This window comes from Nuphar pumila, chromosome 4 (genome assembly GCF_984573655.1).
Source record: "Nuphar pumila chromosome 4, dmNupPumi1.hap1.1, whole genome shotgun sequence".
NCBI classification, from domain to species: Eukaryota; Viridiplantae; Streptophyta; class Magnoliopsida; order Nymphaeales; family Nymphaeaceae; genus Nuphar; species Nuphar pumila.
Genome location: NC_143252.1, coordinates 33515865 through 33529141, shown reverse-complemented (window position 1 = coordinate 33529141; position 13277 = coordinate 33515865). Strand labels below are relative to the sequence as shown.

The window sequence follows — 13277 nt, the reverse complement described above, 5'->3', positions numbered from 1 at the left end:
ATAAGAAAGAGGAAATTTTAATCAGTTTGGTTGGCTAAACAAAAGCAAATTGAATGCTTTTATCACTAGGTGTACTGTTAAAAATAAAATTGAAAATCAAACGGGTAAATGTAATAACAAGAACTTTAGGTGTCTTTCTGTAAATAGTATTAAAATGAAAATAAAATAAATTAATAAACCCGTCCGTCCTCCTCACCTCCTCCTCCGCTTCTCCTCCTCCAAATCTTTTCCTGAAATTCCATCCTTGTCCCATTCGATCCGTGCCTCTCAGATTTTTTTCTGAAATATCATCCTTGTCCCCTTCCCTTCCCTTCGCTCTCTCTCTCTCTCTCTCTCTCTCTCTCTCTCTCTCTCTCCTCTGCATTTGGGGAGGAAAAATTAAGGATTTTTGGGGGGTGGAGGAAGGGGAAGGATGGGGAGCAACAAGGGTAGGGTTATTGGCGACTACAGAGTGTGCGAGCAGGTGGGTTCCGGGTCTTTCTCGGTGGTGTGGCGAGCGATGCACAGGATCAGCGGCGCGGAGTTCGCCATCAAGGAGATCCAGATGCAGAGGCTCGCCAGGAAGCTCCAGGAAAGCCTCCGCTCCGAGATCGTCATCCTCCGCAAGATCAACCACCCGAACATCATCCGCCTCCACGACATCATCGAGGTGAATTTCGAAACAACCAACTCTTCCCCGCTCTTCTCTCCCTTTCTCCGATCGACCATCTTTTTCTTTCTTTATTTTCTATTCGTGGGTGCTGAATTTTGTGGGTTATGATGATTTTGGGAATTAGTGTTCGGTTTTTCCTTGTTGATGGTTTGAATTGGGGAAGATGGGTGTCCCTTCTTTGCGCTTAAATTTTGTATTTTTGTGTGTATGTGTGATCTTATGAACTGTTTGCTCGCAAACATGCGGGAATGTTATTCTTGAAGAATATGAATTTGGCGGATTGAGCTGGATTTTACTTAAGGCTATGCTGACAAAAATAAGATTATTGCATATTTTGGGTTCCGTCTGCTGTCATGTTGAGGAGAGTCCTCAGTTTGGATTGGTTTATGGTTGTGTCTTTCTTGAAGCTTTTTTTGAAGGATGTATCGCATTGGAATCTTTTTTCAAGTTTTTTTTGGTGTGGTGGGATGCATGAAACTTTGAATTAGAAAAGTTTAGCTATTGACAGGGTTTTATTTTCCTCTTCATTGAAATTTACCCATGCATTTTGCATGGTATTGGATGTTTTCGTGTTGTTGAAAAATATCCTTAGAAAAAAAATGTTCATTCTGATCCTGTTGCTCAACTTTTTTTTTCTGTTTTCCTGTTTGCTTAATTCTGCTATTAACTTATTTACATTTTTTCGGATATTCCCATCTTTTTCTAGGAATGCTATTTAAAAAAAATAGAAATTTCAGGCTCATTAACCCTTACACGTTAGTTGGAAACTGTTGCTAACAGTTGCTTCCATGGGTTAAAAACATATTTTAATATGTCGTGTCATATCTTAATTATTGGCTATGTAGTCAAAAAGCGCTAGGCCGTGCCTAGTCGGTAAACCCCTAAAAAGACTAGTTGAGGATTAGGTAGGACTAGGTGGTACCCCAATTAAAATATAAAAAATACATAAAACATACATAAAAATATGTTTAATTCTTTTACTAATAAGATGCTTTCATTATACAAGTACAAAATTACACATGCTTTCACAAAATATATTAATATACATAACCAGAATATGCATATATATAATTGTACATGCACATATATATATATATATATATATATATATATATATATATATATATTCAATTATTCATAACATATTCAGCATAATCAACAAAATATGCTTTCAACCTTTCACATAAACACAATAACACATACATATATAAATAATATATTACATAATTCATAATACTAAACATGCTTTAAGGCTTTTATAGAAAAAGTCATCATAAACAAAGTAACACACACATGTATAAAAAACATAATCAATTAAAATTAATTGTGCATGCTTTCAATGTTTCACAAAAAAAATCCCAAAAGCAAAGTTGCACACACACACACATATATAAATATAATAACTAAGCATGTTTTCATGTTTTCACAAAACAAATCACACATATACATATATATAATTATATATACAAAATAACAATATATATAAGAATAATAAATGACTAAATTGCTCTTATGCCTTTGAATTTGCCTTACACACAATCAAGTTTCGAATAACTTGATACTTTAAATACTCAAAATATATGACAGCACAAAATAGCATTCAAATGCTTTACACCACAGAAAGAAGAGAAGTGCTTCAAATGCACTATAGTGATAAGCATAAGGGGACAAAACCCCCTTCAACTATTACATGCAACAATGGGTTTAAAACACCCTTATTTATACAGTAAAGCAGCTAATGAAGAGACGTTGGGTTGTTCCCAATGGTTCTTATTAGAGCCGTTGGGCTTCAGCCCAACGACTCTGACTGTTGTACAATGTACACAGTCAACTACTGACTGTGTACAGAAAAAGTACAAAAAGAAGAAAAAAAAAATTACACAAGATAAAAACAAAAATACAAGAATATATGTATATACTTTAAATATGTATTTATATACATATATATACTCTTGTATTACGAAGAGTATGTATATGTAATATATGTATATATTCAAGTATATACATATATGTATTATTTTCTAACAGTCTCCCTCAAACTTATGGTGAAATTACCGAAAGTTTGTTTAGTAAAAAATTGAATCTTGGTGAGCACAATGCCTTGGTGAAGAAATCCGCAAGTTGATATTTTGATGTCACGTAGGGAAGATCAATAGTCTTCTTTAAATATTCTTCATGTAGAAAATGACAATCCATCTCTATATGCTTAGTTCTTTCATGAAACGTATGATTTCGAGCAATGTATATGGAGCTCTTGTTGTCACAGCATAATCTTGTAGGATTTTGAAGATGAATTCACATATCTGAAATGAGTTGTTTAAGCCACCCGATCTCCATGGTAGTAGTCGTCATTGCTCTATATTCAGCTTTTGTGGATGATAGTTACACCTTTTGTTGTTTCTTGCACCTCCATGAAATCAAAGATTCACCTAGAAATACACAAAAACCAGTTGTTGAGCGCCTATTATTTGGATTCCCTCCCCAATCAACATCAGAGTATGCAATAAGATCTAAGGAGGAAGAAGAGGATACAAAAACTCCCTTATTTATTGTGCCTCTAATGTATTTGATAATTCTCATGATTGCACTCATATGAGCTGATGTTGGAGCGTGTTGAAATTGACTGACCATATGTACAGCATGAGCTATGTCTGGTCTTGTAATACTTAAATACATAAGAGATCCCACGAGCTGTCTGGAGGAAGTTGGATTGTCCAAAGGAACTCCATCATCGGCTCGTATCTTCATTCCAGCAATCTCTGGGGTGTCAACAATTTTATCATCTGATAGTCTTGACCTGTCAATAATATCTGAAGCAAACTTGGTTTGTGACAATATGTACCCTCTATTAGAGTAGGATACTTCTATATCAAGAAAGTATGTTAGGAACCCAAGATCTATCATTTCAAAAAAAAAAATCAAAAATTGTTTGACTTTCTTGATTTCTTCTTTGTCACTACCTGTAATCAACATATAAAAGTAAGATTATAATACCTGCAGAAGAATTCTTGATAAATAATGTTGTATCAGTATAGCATGGTTTAAAACCATATCTTGTAATAACATTGTTAAACGTATCAAACCAAGCTTTAGGTGCTTGTTTGAGGTCATACAGTGCATTTTTTAATTTAATTACTTTACCTAAAGGAATTATCAGTCCAGGTGGAACATCCATGTATACTTCTTCATTAAGATTCTCATTCAAAAAAACATTTTTAACATCTATTTGAAATATATTTCAATTTTTAATAGCTGAAATAAATATAAGCATTCGAACAGTGGTCATCTTGGCAACATGAGCAAAAGTTTCTTCGTAATCCACTCCATATTCTTGAGAATATCCTTTGGCAACTAGTCTGGTTTTATGCCTTTCCAATGATCCATCACTTTTGGTTTTTACTTTAAAAACCCATCTACATCCTATGGTCTTCTTTACAAGGGGTAAATTTAGAATTTCCCAAGTGTTAGCTTCTTTAAAAGCATCTAATTCTATATGCATAGATTTTATCCATTCAGGTAAATTTTTTGCTTCATTGTAACATGGGGATTCAAAATATGAATGAATAGCTATAAGACATGCTCTATGCTTAGGAGAAAATGAGTCACAAGACACAAATTTGTTTGGAATTCTTGATATTCGTTCAGATCTACGAATGGTAGTTTGTTCTGAAGGAGTTTCTAATGCTTCATGGTTACTTTGATTTACACTTTCATTGGTTGCATTTTGATTTCTTCTAGTGTATGCTATTGGTTCAACTGTTGTTCTATCTTTAATAGGAGATTCTACATAACTATTTTCATCATTAGACAACAGTTTAAACAAGAAAGAATAATCAGAATTTATGTCTTGTGACATGTTTCTTTCAAATCCACTTTCATTTTCAACAAAATTAACATTTCTTGAGACAAGAAGCTTATCATTTTTTATATCATAGCATTTAAATCTTTTTTGTGTTTCAGAGTAACCAATGAACGCACAGGGGATAGCTTTAGAAGATAGTTTATCTCCTTTATCATTTAAAACATAACATTTACAACCAAAGATCCTCACTCTTTGATAGTCGGGTTGATATTTGAATAATTTTTCAAAGGGAATTTCATTGGACAATGTTTTTGAGGGCATCCTATTTATAAGATATACTGAAGTTAATGCAACTTCAGCCCAAAGATTTTTTGAAACATTTTTAGCAATAAGAAGAGTCCTTGTAGTTTCCATAATGTGTCTGTGTTTTCTTTCTGAAATTTCGTTTTGTTGTGAAGTTCTAGGACACCATCTTTGATGTAAGACTCTCTCATTTTCTAAAAATTGTTTAAATTCATTTGAAAAATATTCTCCTTCAGAGTCAGTTCTGAGGATTTTGAGTTTGCTTTCAAATTAATTTTTAATCATGTTATAAAATGTTTTGAAAATTGCGAACGGATTTAAGCTTCAGAAAGTAAATTCAACAATATCTAGTGAAATCATTGATAAACACAACGTAGTAGGAGAATCCTCCTTTAGAGGCAACAGGGGCAGGACCCCATACATCCGAATGAACTAATTCAAAAGGCATTGAAGAATAAAAAGTTTTTTAACCATAAGGCAAGGCTGTCATTTTACTGATTAAACATTCTTTACATTCAAAATTATCTTTACAAAGATTCTTGGTAACAGGTACAAAATTTAATTTCCCTATATTTAGATGCCCAAGTCTATGATGCCAAGTCCATATATCTTTTGTTTGGGCAGTGTTACAAAAAGATTCATTTGGAATACAAAGGAAATCTATATAATAGAGATCTCCTTGTCTAGAATCTTCCCCAATCAATTTCCCGAACTGCCGATCATGCACCCAACATTTACTTGATGAGAAAATGACATCCCATCCATGATCCGAGATTTGAGAAACTGAAAGTAGGTTAAGATGAATTTTGGTATAAGTCTTATTTTTTGAATATAAAATTTGTTATGTTTTGTCAAATCATTTTTAAAAATTTCAACACCCTCTATTTCTAAGGCAGTGCTATCGACAGTGGAAACAAATGATGCATTTGAATTAGGTTGACATTCGGATAATATAGACTTATGTGGGGTCATATGAAAAAAAGCTCCTGAATCAAGAAGTTAAGAGCACATACCAGGAGTAGAAGATGATGCAATGACCGCTCCTGAGGTAGATCCTTTGAGTAATAGTTGCAATGCATTCGTTAGTTGAGATAATGATTTGGTGAGGTCTTTGAGATTCAGAGTATCCTCATCTTGTTTTGATGGTGCAGCGGCAACACGTTTTTTTTGAAACCTATATTTGTATCTAGGGCATTGAGGCCTAATATGACCAGGTTCATTACAGTTATGGCAAATGATTTTTTATTCTCCTCTATTCTTACTAAAATAAGGAGGTTTGTATGACTTGATGTAATGTCCTGGTTTAGATGCGGCAAGTGCGCAATCCTCTTCTAGGCCATTGCTAGAAGTAACAAGCACACTAACATTTTTACTCATATTTAGCCTAGTTTCTTCTCCACTAAGCTTAGTGAGAATCTCATGAATAGGAGGAAGTGACGAAGATGATAGTAAGGCGGTCTTTGTTTGTTCAAACTCGGGTCTCAAACCATAGAGAAAAGCAAAGAGTCTATCTTCTTCAACTTGAACTTTTTGCATTTCTATACACTTACCTTCCCATTTGGGTTCAAATTGGGCAAGTTGGGTCCATATGGAAGATAACTCCATAAAGTAATCTCCTACATTTTTATCTTCTTGTTTGATATTTCTAACCTTTTCTTGGATATAATACTTGTGAGCCATATCTTTTTCGGTAAACATACCTCTAAGATATTCTCATACTTCATTAGCCTTTTTGTAACACAATAGGTTTGAGGCAATTTTTTTTTCACTCCACTTAGCATCCATGAAAGAATTTTTACGTTTTTCATTTCCCATTCATTCAATTTCTTATAGTATTCTTCCATGGCTTTGTCTCTTTCGTCAAGACTAGTATTAATCCCATTTTCACCTAATGTAATTTTGGGAGTATGTTCAAGAATAGTACCTCTCACGAATCCCTACAAACCTTGACCCTTGATGAATGTCTTCAAGTGTCCCGCCCAAATGTTGTAGTTGCTTCATTCGAGTTTGAATGGCGGAATAAAGTTGGACTTGCTTGTATTGTGTGGGAAAAATTCACCCATGGTGAATTAGAAGAGAAAGAAAAATCACCACCACTACGGAGAATAAACACACTTTTCGAGGCAGCCCACCAATGCACGTTTGATCATGCACCAAGCTTTGATACCATGTGAATTTGCCTTGCACAATCAAGTTTAGGGGACAAAAACCCCTTCAACTATTACATACAACAATGGGTTCAAAACACCCTTATTTAAACAGTAAAGCAGCTAATGAAGAGACGTTGGGCTGTTCCCAACGGCTCTTATTAGAGCCGTTGGGGTTCAGCCCAACGACTCTTTGTGTACAAAATCAGACTGTGTACAACAGTCAGCTACTGACTGTGTACAGAAAAAGTACAAAAAGAAGAAAAAAAAGAAAATTACATAAGATAAAAACAAAAATACATGAATATACGTATATACTTTAAATATGTATTTATATACATATATGTATTATTTTCTAACAATGCCTAGGTGGAGACAGCTTAGTCGTCGACTAGGTGCCTTAGTCGGCAAAATTGGCACCTTTTAAGGTACTCACCTTAGAATTGCAAAGCCTAGGCATTTTACTTGCGCCTAGACGGTGCCCAATTGGGGCTTTTGACTACATAGATTATTGGTATCTGAATTGAATTTTTTAAGATGTCATGGTTCAAATACATTTGTGGACATCAAGTTTTCTTTATTTTGAGTGCATGTTTTGACCCTTTTTTTCTTTTGAAGGCCCCAGGAAAAATACACCTAGTATTGGAATACTGCAGAGGAGGAGATCTTTCAATGTATATACAGAATCATGGAAAAGTTCCAGAGGCAACCGCAAAGCACTTCATGCGGCAACTTGGTATGTTTAGCTGGTAAATGAAGTTACAAAAATCTAGCTGGTTTTTTTTATCTCCATCTCATGGCTATGATTTTCACTCAGTTGAGTTCTACTTGATATTGTGCTTTTGTTTTACAGCTGCTGGGTTGAATATCCTCCGTGAAAACAATATTCTTCATCGTGATCTGAAGCCCCAGGTTGGTTGTGATGTTTTACTTATTCTATGACTCGTGACTTGATCAATCATGTGCATTATGTTACAAAAACGCTTTTTCAAGTATAATTATTTGTTAATTTGTAGTTGTTGAAACTTGAAACAATTGTATGCAGAATCTTCTCCTCTCTTCTAATGATAATCATGCTGTTTTGAAGATAGCTGATTTTGGATTTGCAAGGTGAGTTTTAATATATTTATAGTTTTTTTTCTTTGTTCAATATGCAAATCAGACATGGTGGAACTTCTCGCAAGAACTATGAAGAATTCTTGATTGGGTTTTGCTAGTGACAGTTGTATTAGCTATTCTTAGCTGATCTAGCAATGCTGTTGATATTTCTAAATCCTGTTTGTACTATTCTCATGGACATATCTACCTTGTGCTCTCATGATTTTTGGTGTGCCATTTTCAATTTGACTATAGTGAACATGTGTTATTGAGAAAGCTACTATTTGGCTTAAAATTACCTGTTTAAAATTCCATTTTTGGCTGCATCCTTTTCATTGGTTGTGATTTGATTTTGAATAGTTCCTTAAGCTCAATATATTTTGCCACAACAAATTTAACTGGTATTTCTTTTGAAATAGTCCATGATTCACATAATTTTATTCTTATGAATAAAATGGTTCTTGGTGCCCACTATATACATCATCTAGTGTAAACTTGTTGTGATAAATTTGGCAGGCCTTTACAACCTCGAGATCTGGCTGAAACTTTATGTGGTTCCCCCCTTTACATGGCTCCAGAAATAATGCAACTCCACAAGTATGACGCAAAGGTGCTAGTTGCCTCTCGCTGTAGAGAATACTAATGTGTACCATCTTCTAAAGTCTGTTTCTTATGTCTTGATGGCTGTGCAGGCAGATCTTTGGAGTGTCGGCACTATTCTGTTTCAGCTTGTAACAGGGAAGACCCCCTTTTCTGGGAACAATCAGGAGCAGGTACAAATTCCATATAATATAGTAACATAACAAGAAACGGCATTCACTATAGCTAACAGTCGTGCTCTCACTTCCCCATGTTGATACAGTTGCTGCGGAATATACTTAGATCAAATAGCTTCCGGTTTCCTCCAGATTCTAGGAACTTGAGTTCTGCTTGTGTGGATTTATGCCAAAAGTTGCTCCGCTGTAATCCAGGTATACATTTTTTTTATTTACTGTGCGGAGGCTGAATATAAATCTCTCTCTAGTGTAATCTAAAACATAGATGTGGTAGTATGTTTCTTCCTCTTATTTACTGTTAATTTCTGATGAGACCATCCTTGCAACTATTGAGTGACATATCCAAGTGGGTGGTTCACGCTGCACGTTGCATGTGAATTGTGCATATTTTCTAGCGGTTGGCTGCATACGATCCTTATTCATGTAGATTTAGAGTTGAAGTTTGCTTCGCTGATGTTTATTGCAAATTGATATATTCAGCCCTTTCTGGTAAAAGTAAATTTCCTTGATATATACACTACTGTTCTTTTAAAACATTTCCGGTGAAGATGCTAGCTGTCTTATAATTGGATTTGTATCAAAACCATAAGATTTTGGTACATGGAACCCTGTTTCCTTAAACATGGGAACCTTTTTATGGTAGGTCATTATCAAATTGATTGACGATGGTTAAGCTGTACAATAGATTTTGGTTCATGTTACTATGGCAACACTTGCATGTTATATTTTTCGTCAGATGCCCAATAGATACTACAGAGTAGACTCTTAGCTTATAACTTTTGTGTCAGAAAACGGTTACCCCAAGTATCAAACATGCCATTTCAGCTATACAGTAAACTATTTGATTTTTATTTTAAGATTCTAAAGTTGTTTGTCTTAACTTTGTAGTGTGATCCTAATCAATGCTACACCTTTTTGTATCACCAGTTGAGCGCTTAACGTTTGAGGAGTTCTTCAACCATCCATTTATTTCTGAGCACCTTTCAGAGGGGTCCTTGAGGTAAATAAAAATTTATCATCATTCATCATGATGTTGGGAATTGCTTGATTCCGATTTCATATAGTTACAGGACAATACCCAGAACAAGAGATGATTCCGGAAGCAGTCCTGCAAGGCATACTGATGAGAGCTCACAGGAGGATTGTCTGCCTTTCCATTTGGATGATGAATCTAGTGGACCTGATGCAAGCCCATCCTTCCAGTCAAAAAGAACATATGCAGAGTCAACTCCTTTTGGATTTCCTCTTGCTGAAAGAATTGGGAACACAGCTGCTACTAATGCTTCTATTGACACAGATATCTGTTCTAGGAACAGGAAATCTGTTTACAAGCCTGACTGTGCTGATTCCAGGCATAATTGTCTAAGACCTTCAGATGTAACTTTTAGGGAATCTCCAACGGTTACAGAACCAATGCCAATGGTGTCCTCCAGAGGTGCAAAGCTTACCTTGTTATCAAATCTTATTTCTCTCTGAGCTTGAAACCTGTATTTGATCTTTTGTTTTTTAATCCCATTTTCTGTATTCTGCAGTATTGGATTCAATGGAGTTAATTGACCAGGACTATGTCCTTGTCTCTGGTCCGCCTGTTGAAGTTTCATCTTCAATGGGTAGTGTATCTCTGGGGACTAACTTGCCTTGCAAATCTGGGAGTTCACCAAGAACATCTATGAAGGGTACTCCATCAAGTTCACCAATGCTAATACCTGGTATGGTGATCGGTAACACGTGTGGTAGTCTTGGCAGCAATAGCTCTGCACCATCTGGGACTTCACTAGGATCAGTAGACATTGGAGATGTTTCGGAGCAGCCAGCTACTGATTGTCTAACACGGATTAGATCATTGCAGCAATGTGCATCTGCTATCAGTGAGATAGTGAGTGAGAGGGTAAAACTTCTTGTCTAGAATTTTCCTCCATAAGTAAGCCATTATTATTCATGATCATTGAGAATGAATGCATGTATGACATCCAAGATTTTAATCTTCTGGGAATTATGATACAGAAGCAACTTTGTCAGAAGCGAGAAGCAGTTGAACTTTGTTCCTAGTTCTAGTTTAGACCTCTTCTGCTAATTCTGCTTCTTTACACTTTCTACTCTGATTTGCATGTGCTTACCTAATATTGTGAACTTGTGCTCAGATGGACTGTGGCAAGAACTTGGAGGCTTTCTCTGTTCAGTTGGTAATACTTGCCATTTGGAAGCAAGCATTACATATTTGCCATGCTCAAGCTGCATCTGCAATTGAATCAAACCCATCCCAAAAAACTACAGTAAGGGAAGAATCCATGATGATGCATAACGTGGATGTTCTGGATGGCCCTGGTGCCACTACATTTCGAGAACAAGTTGCTGGCTCCCAGATTGAGAAAGATTTTCTTCTTGAAGTTGAACGAGCAGAAGAACTTGCTCATGATCTTGGTCCAGTCGATGGTATGTTCATAAAGTTTATCCAAATACATAAACTAATGGAATAATAGGCTGTAAAAAGAACCTTGAAAAGCTGTAGTGATGCAAGATTCTGTTTTTTCTATCTGTCAAATTATTGACGTAATAAAACTTAAACACAGGAAGCACAGAGATGCCAGATGCAATGGAGGTCATTTTCCAATTTGCTCTTGCATTGGGACGCCACGGTGGTGTATGTACTCGAACTTTTATTTTATTCTCTAGTTTCGAAATTGTGATAAGATCACAGCCTAAATCTGGAACTTGAGTTCACTGTAACCCGACATCTCCTCCCCAGTCTGTGGCAAGAAGCGTATGGCTTGGATGGTCAGATGCGGGAATAAGTTTCATGAGTTGGCATCATGCCGCACCAACTCATGGAAGGACCCAACCAGACGGGCCATTCTAGCCTTTGCTTGCTTCTGTTCAGCCTTATGCTTTTCAGGCTCATATTACTCCTAGTGCAATTAAGAGGTTGTTTAAATATGTTTTCTCGCCTATTGTATGCTTCTTTGTGAGCAAGTTCTTGACATTTAACTGAAGTGTTCTAGAACCACACAAAAAATGCTTGAACCAAGTATTACTAGCAAACATGCATTATGCTTTGATTTTGAATAATTTGTTAGTCTACCTTGATCCCATTGATCTAATATTGATCTGAACCTAGCATGAAACCAGTGTTTGTTGATAATCTGTATACTTGGTTATTCAGTGGTTTTCGTTGGTGGGTGGGTGCATTATTTCATACATGGGTGCTGTGAACAAATATTAAATTTTTCACAGGTTCCTAAATGGTGTGATTTGAAAGGGCTTATTATTCAAAATAGTTGCGATTTAGATAACGATCATCTGGCAATTGAAATGAGCCTTAAAACTGGTGAACAAAAAATTTGCTTTTTGGTCAGCATTCAGTGTTGAATTTGCACAGTAATAGGATGTTTTTGCTATTTTAATTTTTAAAAACTTCTAATGTAATGGCTTAGTGACCCCACTGAAGTAGCTTGACTTGATCTGGTACTAATTGATTTCAAGGCTGCGCTAGTTTCTCGTATGTAGAAACAGATGTTCTGGTTAGTCTCTTTTGGCCTAAAAAGGCTGAACCTGATTGGGGGTGATCCATTTGTCATGCAGGTCGACGAGTTGATGGGTAACATGGACAGTGCTGTAAGCCATTACGCAAAGGCAGTCCACCTCTTCTTCTTTCTTCTGGTGGAGGCGCCATCGCTTATTCTAAACCCCCCATTCTCTCTCACGAATGCAGATCGCATGCGGTTGCGTAACTACATTGATATCTTGAACAATCGGAAAGGTCAATCCAGATCCCTGAGGATGGCCCTTCTCAACTGCGGGGAGCAGACGAGCCTCTGATGAAGAACCAGATTTTCAGAGTCAGGTTGCCATTTCTTTCTCTTGTAAATTTGCATTAATTGTACAGTTTTTTTTTTAGCTTGATGAATTACCAAGGTGAGGAAGAAAAAGGTCGGATGTATTCCCTTAATGTAATGGAGGTGGTGTAAGTGTGGGTGTGGGTTTAGTTCTTAATCGGTTATTGTATAAACATTTGTTTCAATTGCAAGAAAAATCCGTTGATGTGCAGCAAAATATATGTTTTTTTTATTTTCAAAAGTCCTTGTCATGGGCGTGGCATTCCAAACCCATTATCTCCATCTTAGACCTAATTGCAAACGAGAGAGAGAGAGAGAGTCACTAAACAGCAAGAATAGAGACTATCATTTTCCCTTTCCTCTCCTGTTATTATCTATGGTGCAGTTTCTTTCATGTGGGACATAATCTTGCATTAGTTAGCTTAGTTTGGTTGATTAATGAATTGGGTCCTACGTTAGCAGTTGCACCAGTCTGAGGCTTTAGGGGAAATTCCAGTTGGTTTAGTTGTTTAGTTAGAGACAAATATCTCATAAAAAGATTTTTCACAAGGGGCCATATTTGCTAGTCATTTGAAGGTACAAATGCCTCTTCATTTATTTATTTTTTATTCTTTTTCATGAAACTAACCTTACATTTATGATCCATATGTTTTTCTTAATGGGAAT

At 35.9% G+C, this 13277-nt stretch overlaps 1 protein-coding gene across 5 annotated transcripts; it reads left to right on the top strand.

The window, feature by feature from the left end:
* The first annotated feature begins 212 nt into the window (after positions 1–212).
* On the top strand, positions 213–12828 carry LOC149839906 (serine/threonine-protein kinase ATG1c-like). Of its 5 annotated transcripts, XM_090002892.1 has the most exons (14): positions 213–649; positions 7523–7640; positions 7758–7816; positions 7950–8014; positions 8519–8612; positions 8695–8775; positions 8865–8973; positions 9706–9778; positions 9843–10213; positions 10311–10666; positions 10920–11211; positions 11349–11419; positions 12358–12390; positions 12488–12828. In XM_090002892.1, exons 1-14 carry the CDS (start codon positions 413–415, stop codon positions 12521–12523), a joined length of 1995 nt encoding a protein of 664 aa, XP_089859018.1. In that variant the 5' UTR covers positions 213–412; the 3' UTR covers positions 12524–12828. The 5 variants fall into 5 exon arrangements, with proteins under 5 accessions (XP_089859018.1, XP_089859017.1, XP_089859015.1 ...); XM_090002891.1 differs by having other exon boundaries at positions 9861–10213; positions 12358–12828; XM_090002889.1 differs by having other exon boundaries at positions 9849–10213; positions 12358–12828.
* Positions 12829–13277: the final 449 nt, after the last annotated feature.

Bases quoted from the DNA above. Each gene is read 5' to 3' on its own strand.
- LOC149839906 (XM_090002888.1), top strand. From the start codon at position 413: ATGGGGAGCAACAAGGGTAGGGTTATTGGCGACTACAGAGTGTGCGAG. The intron at 8,613-8,694 runs GTGCTAGTTGCC...ATGGCTGTGCAG, and splicing joins TCCACAAGTATGACGCAAAG to GCAGATCTTTGGAGTGTCGG. The intron at 10,214-10,310 runs GTGCAAAGCTTA...TGTATTCTGCAG, and splicing joins GCCAATGGTGTCCTCCAGAG to TATTGGATTCAATGGAGTTA.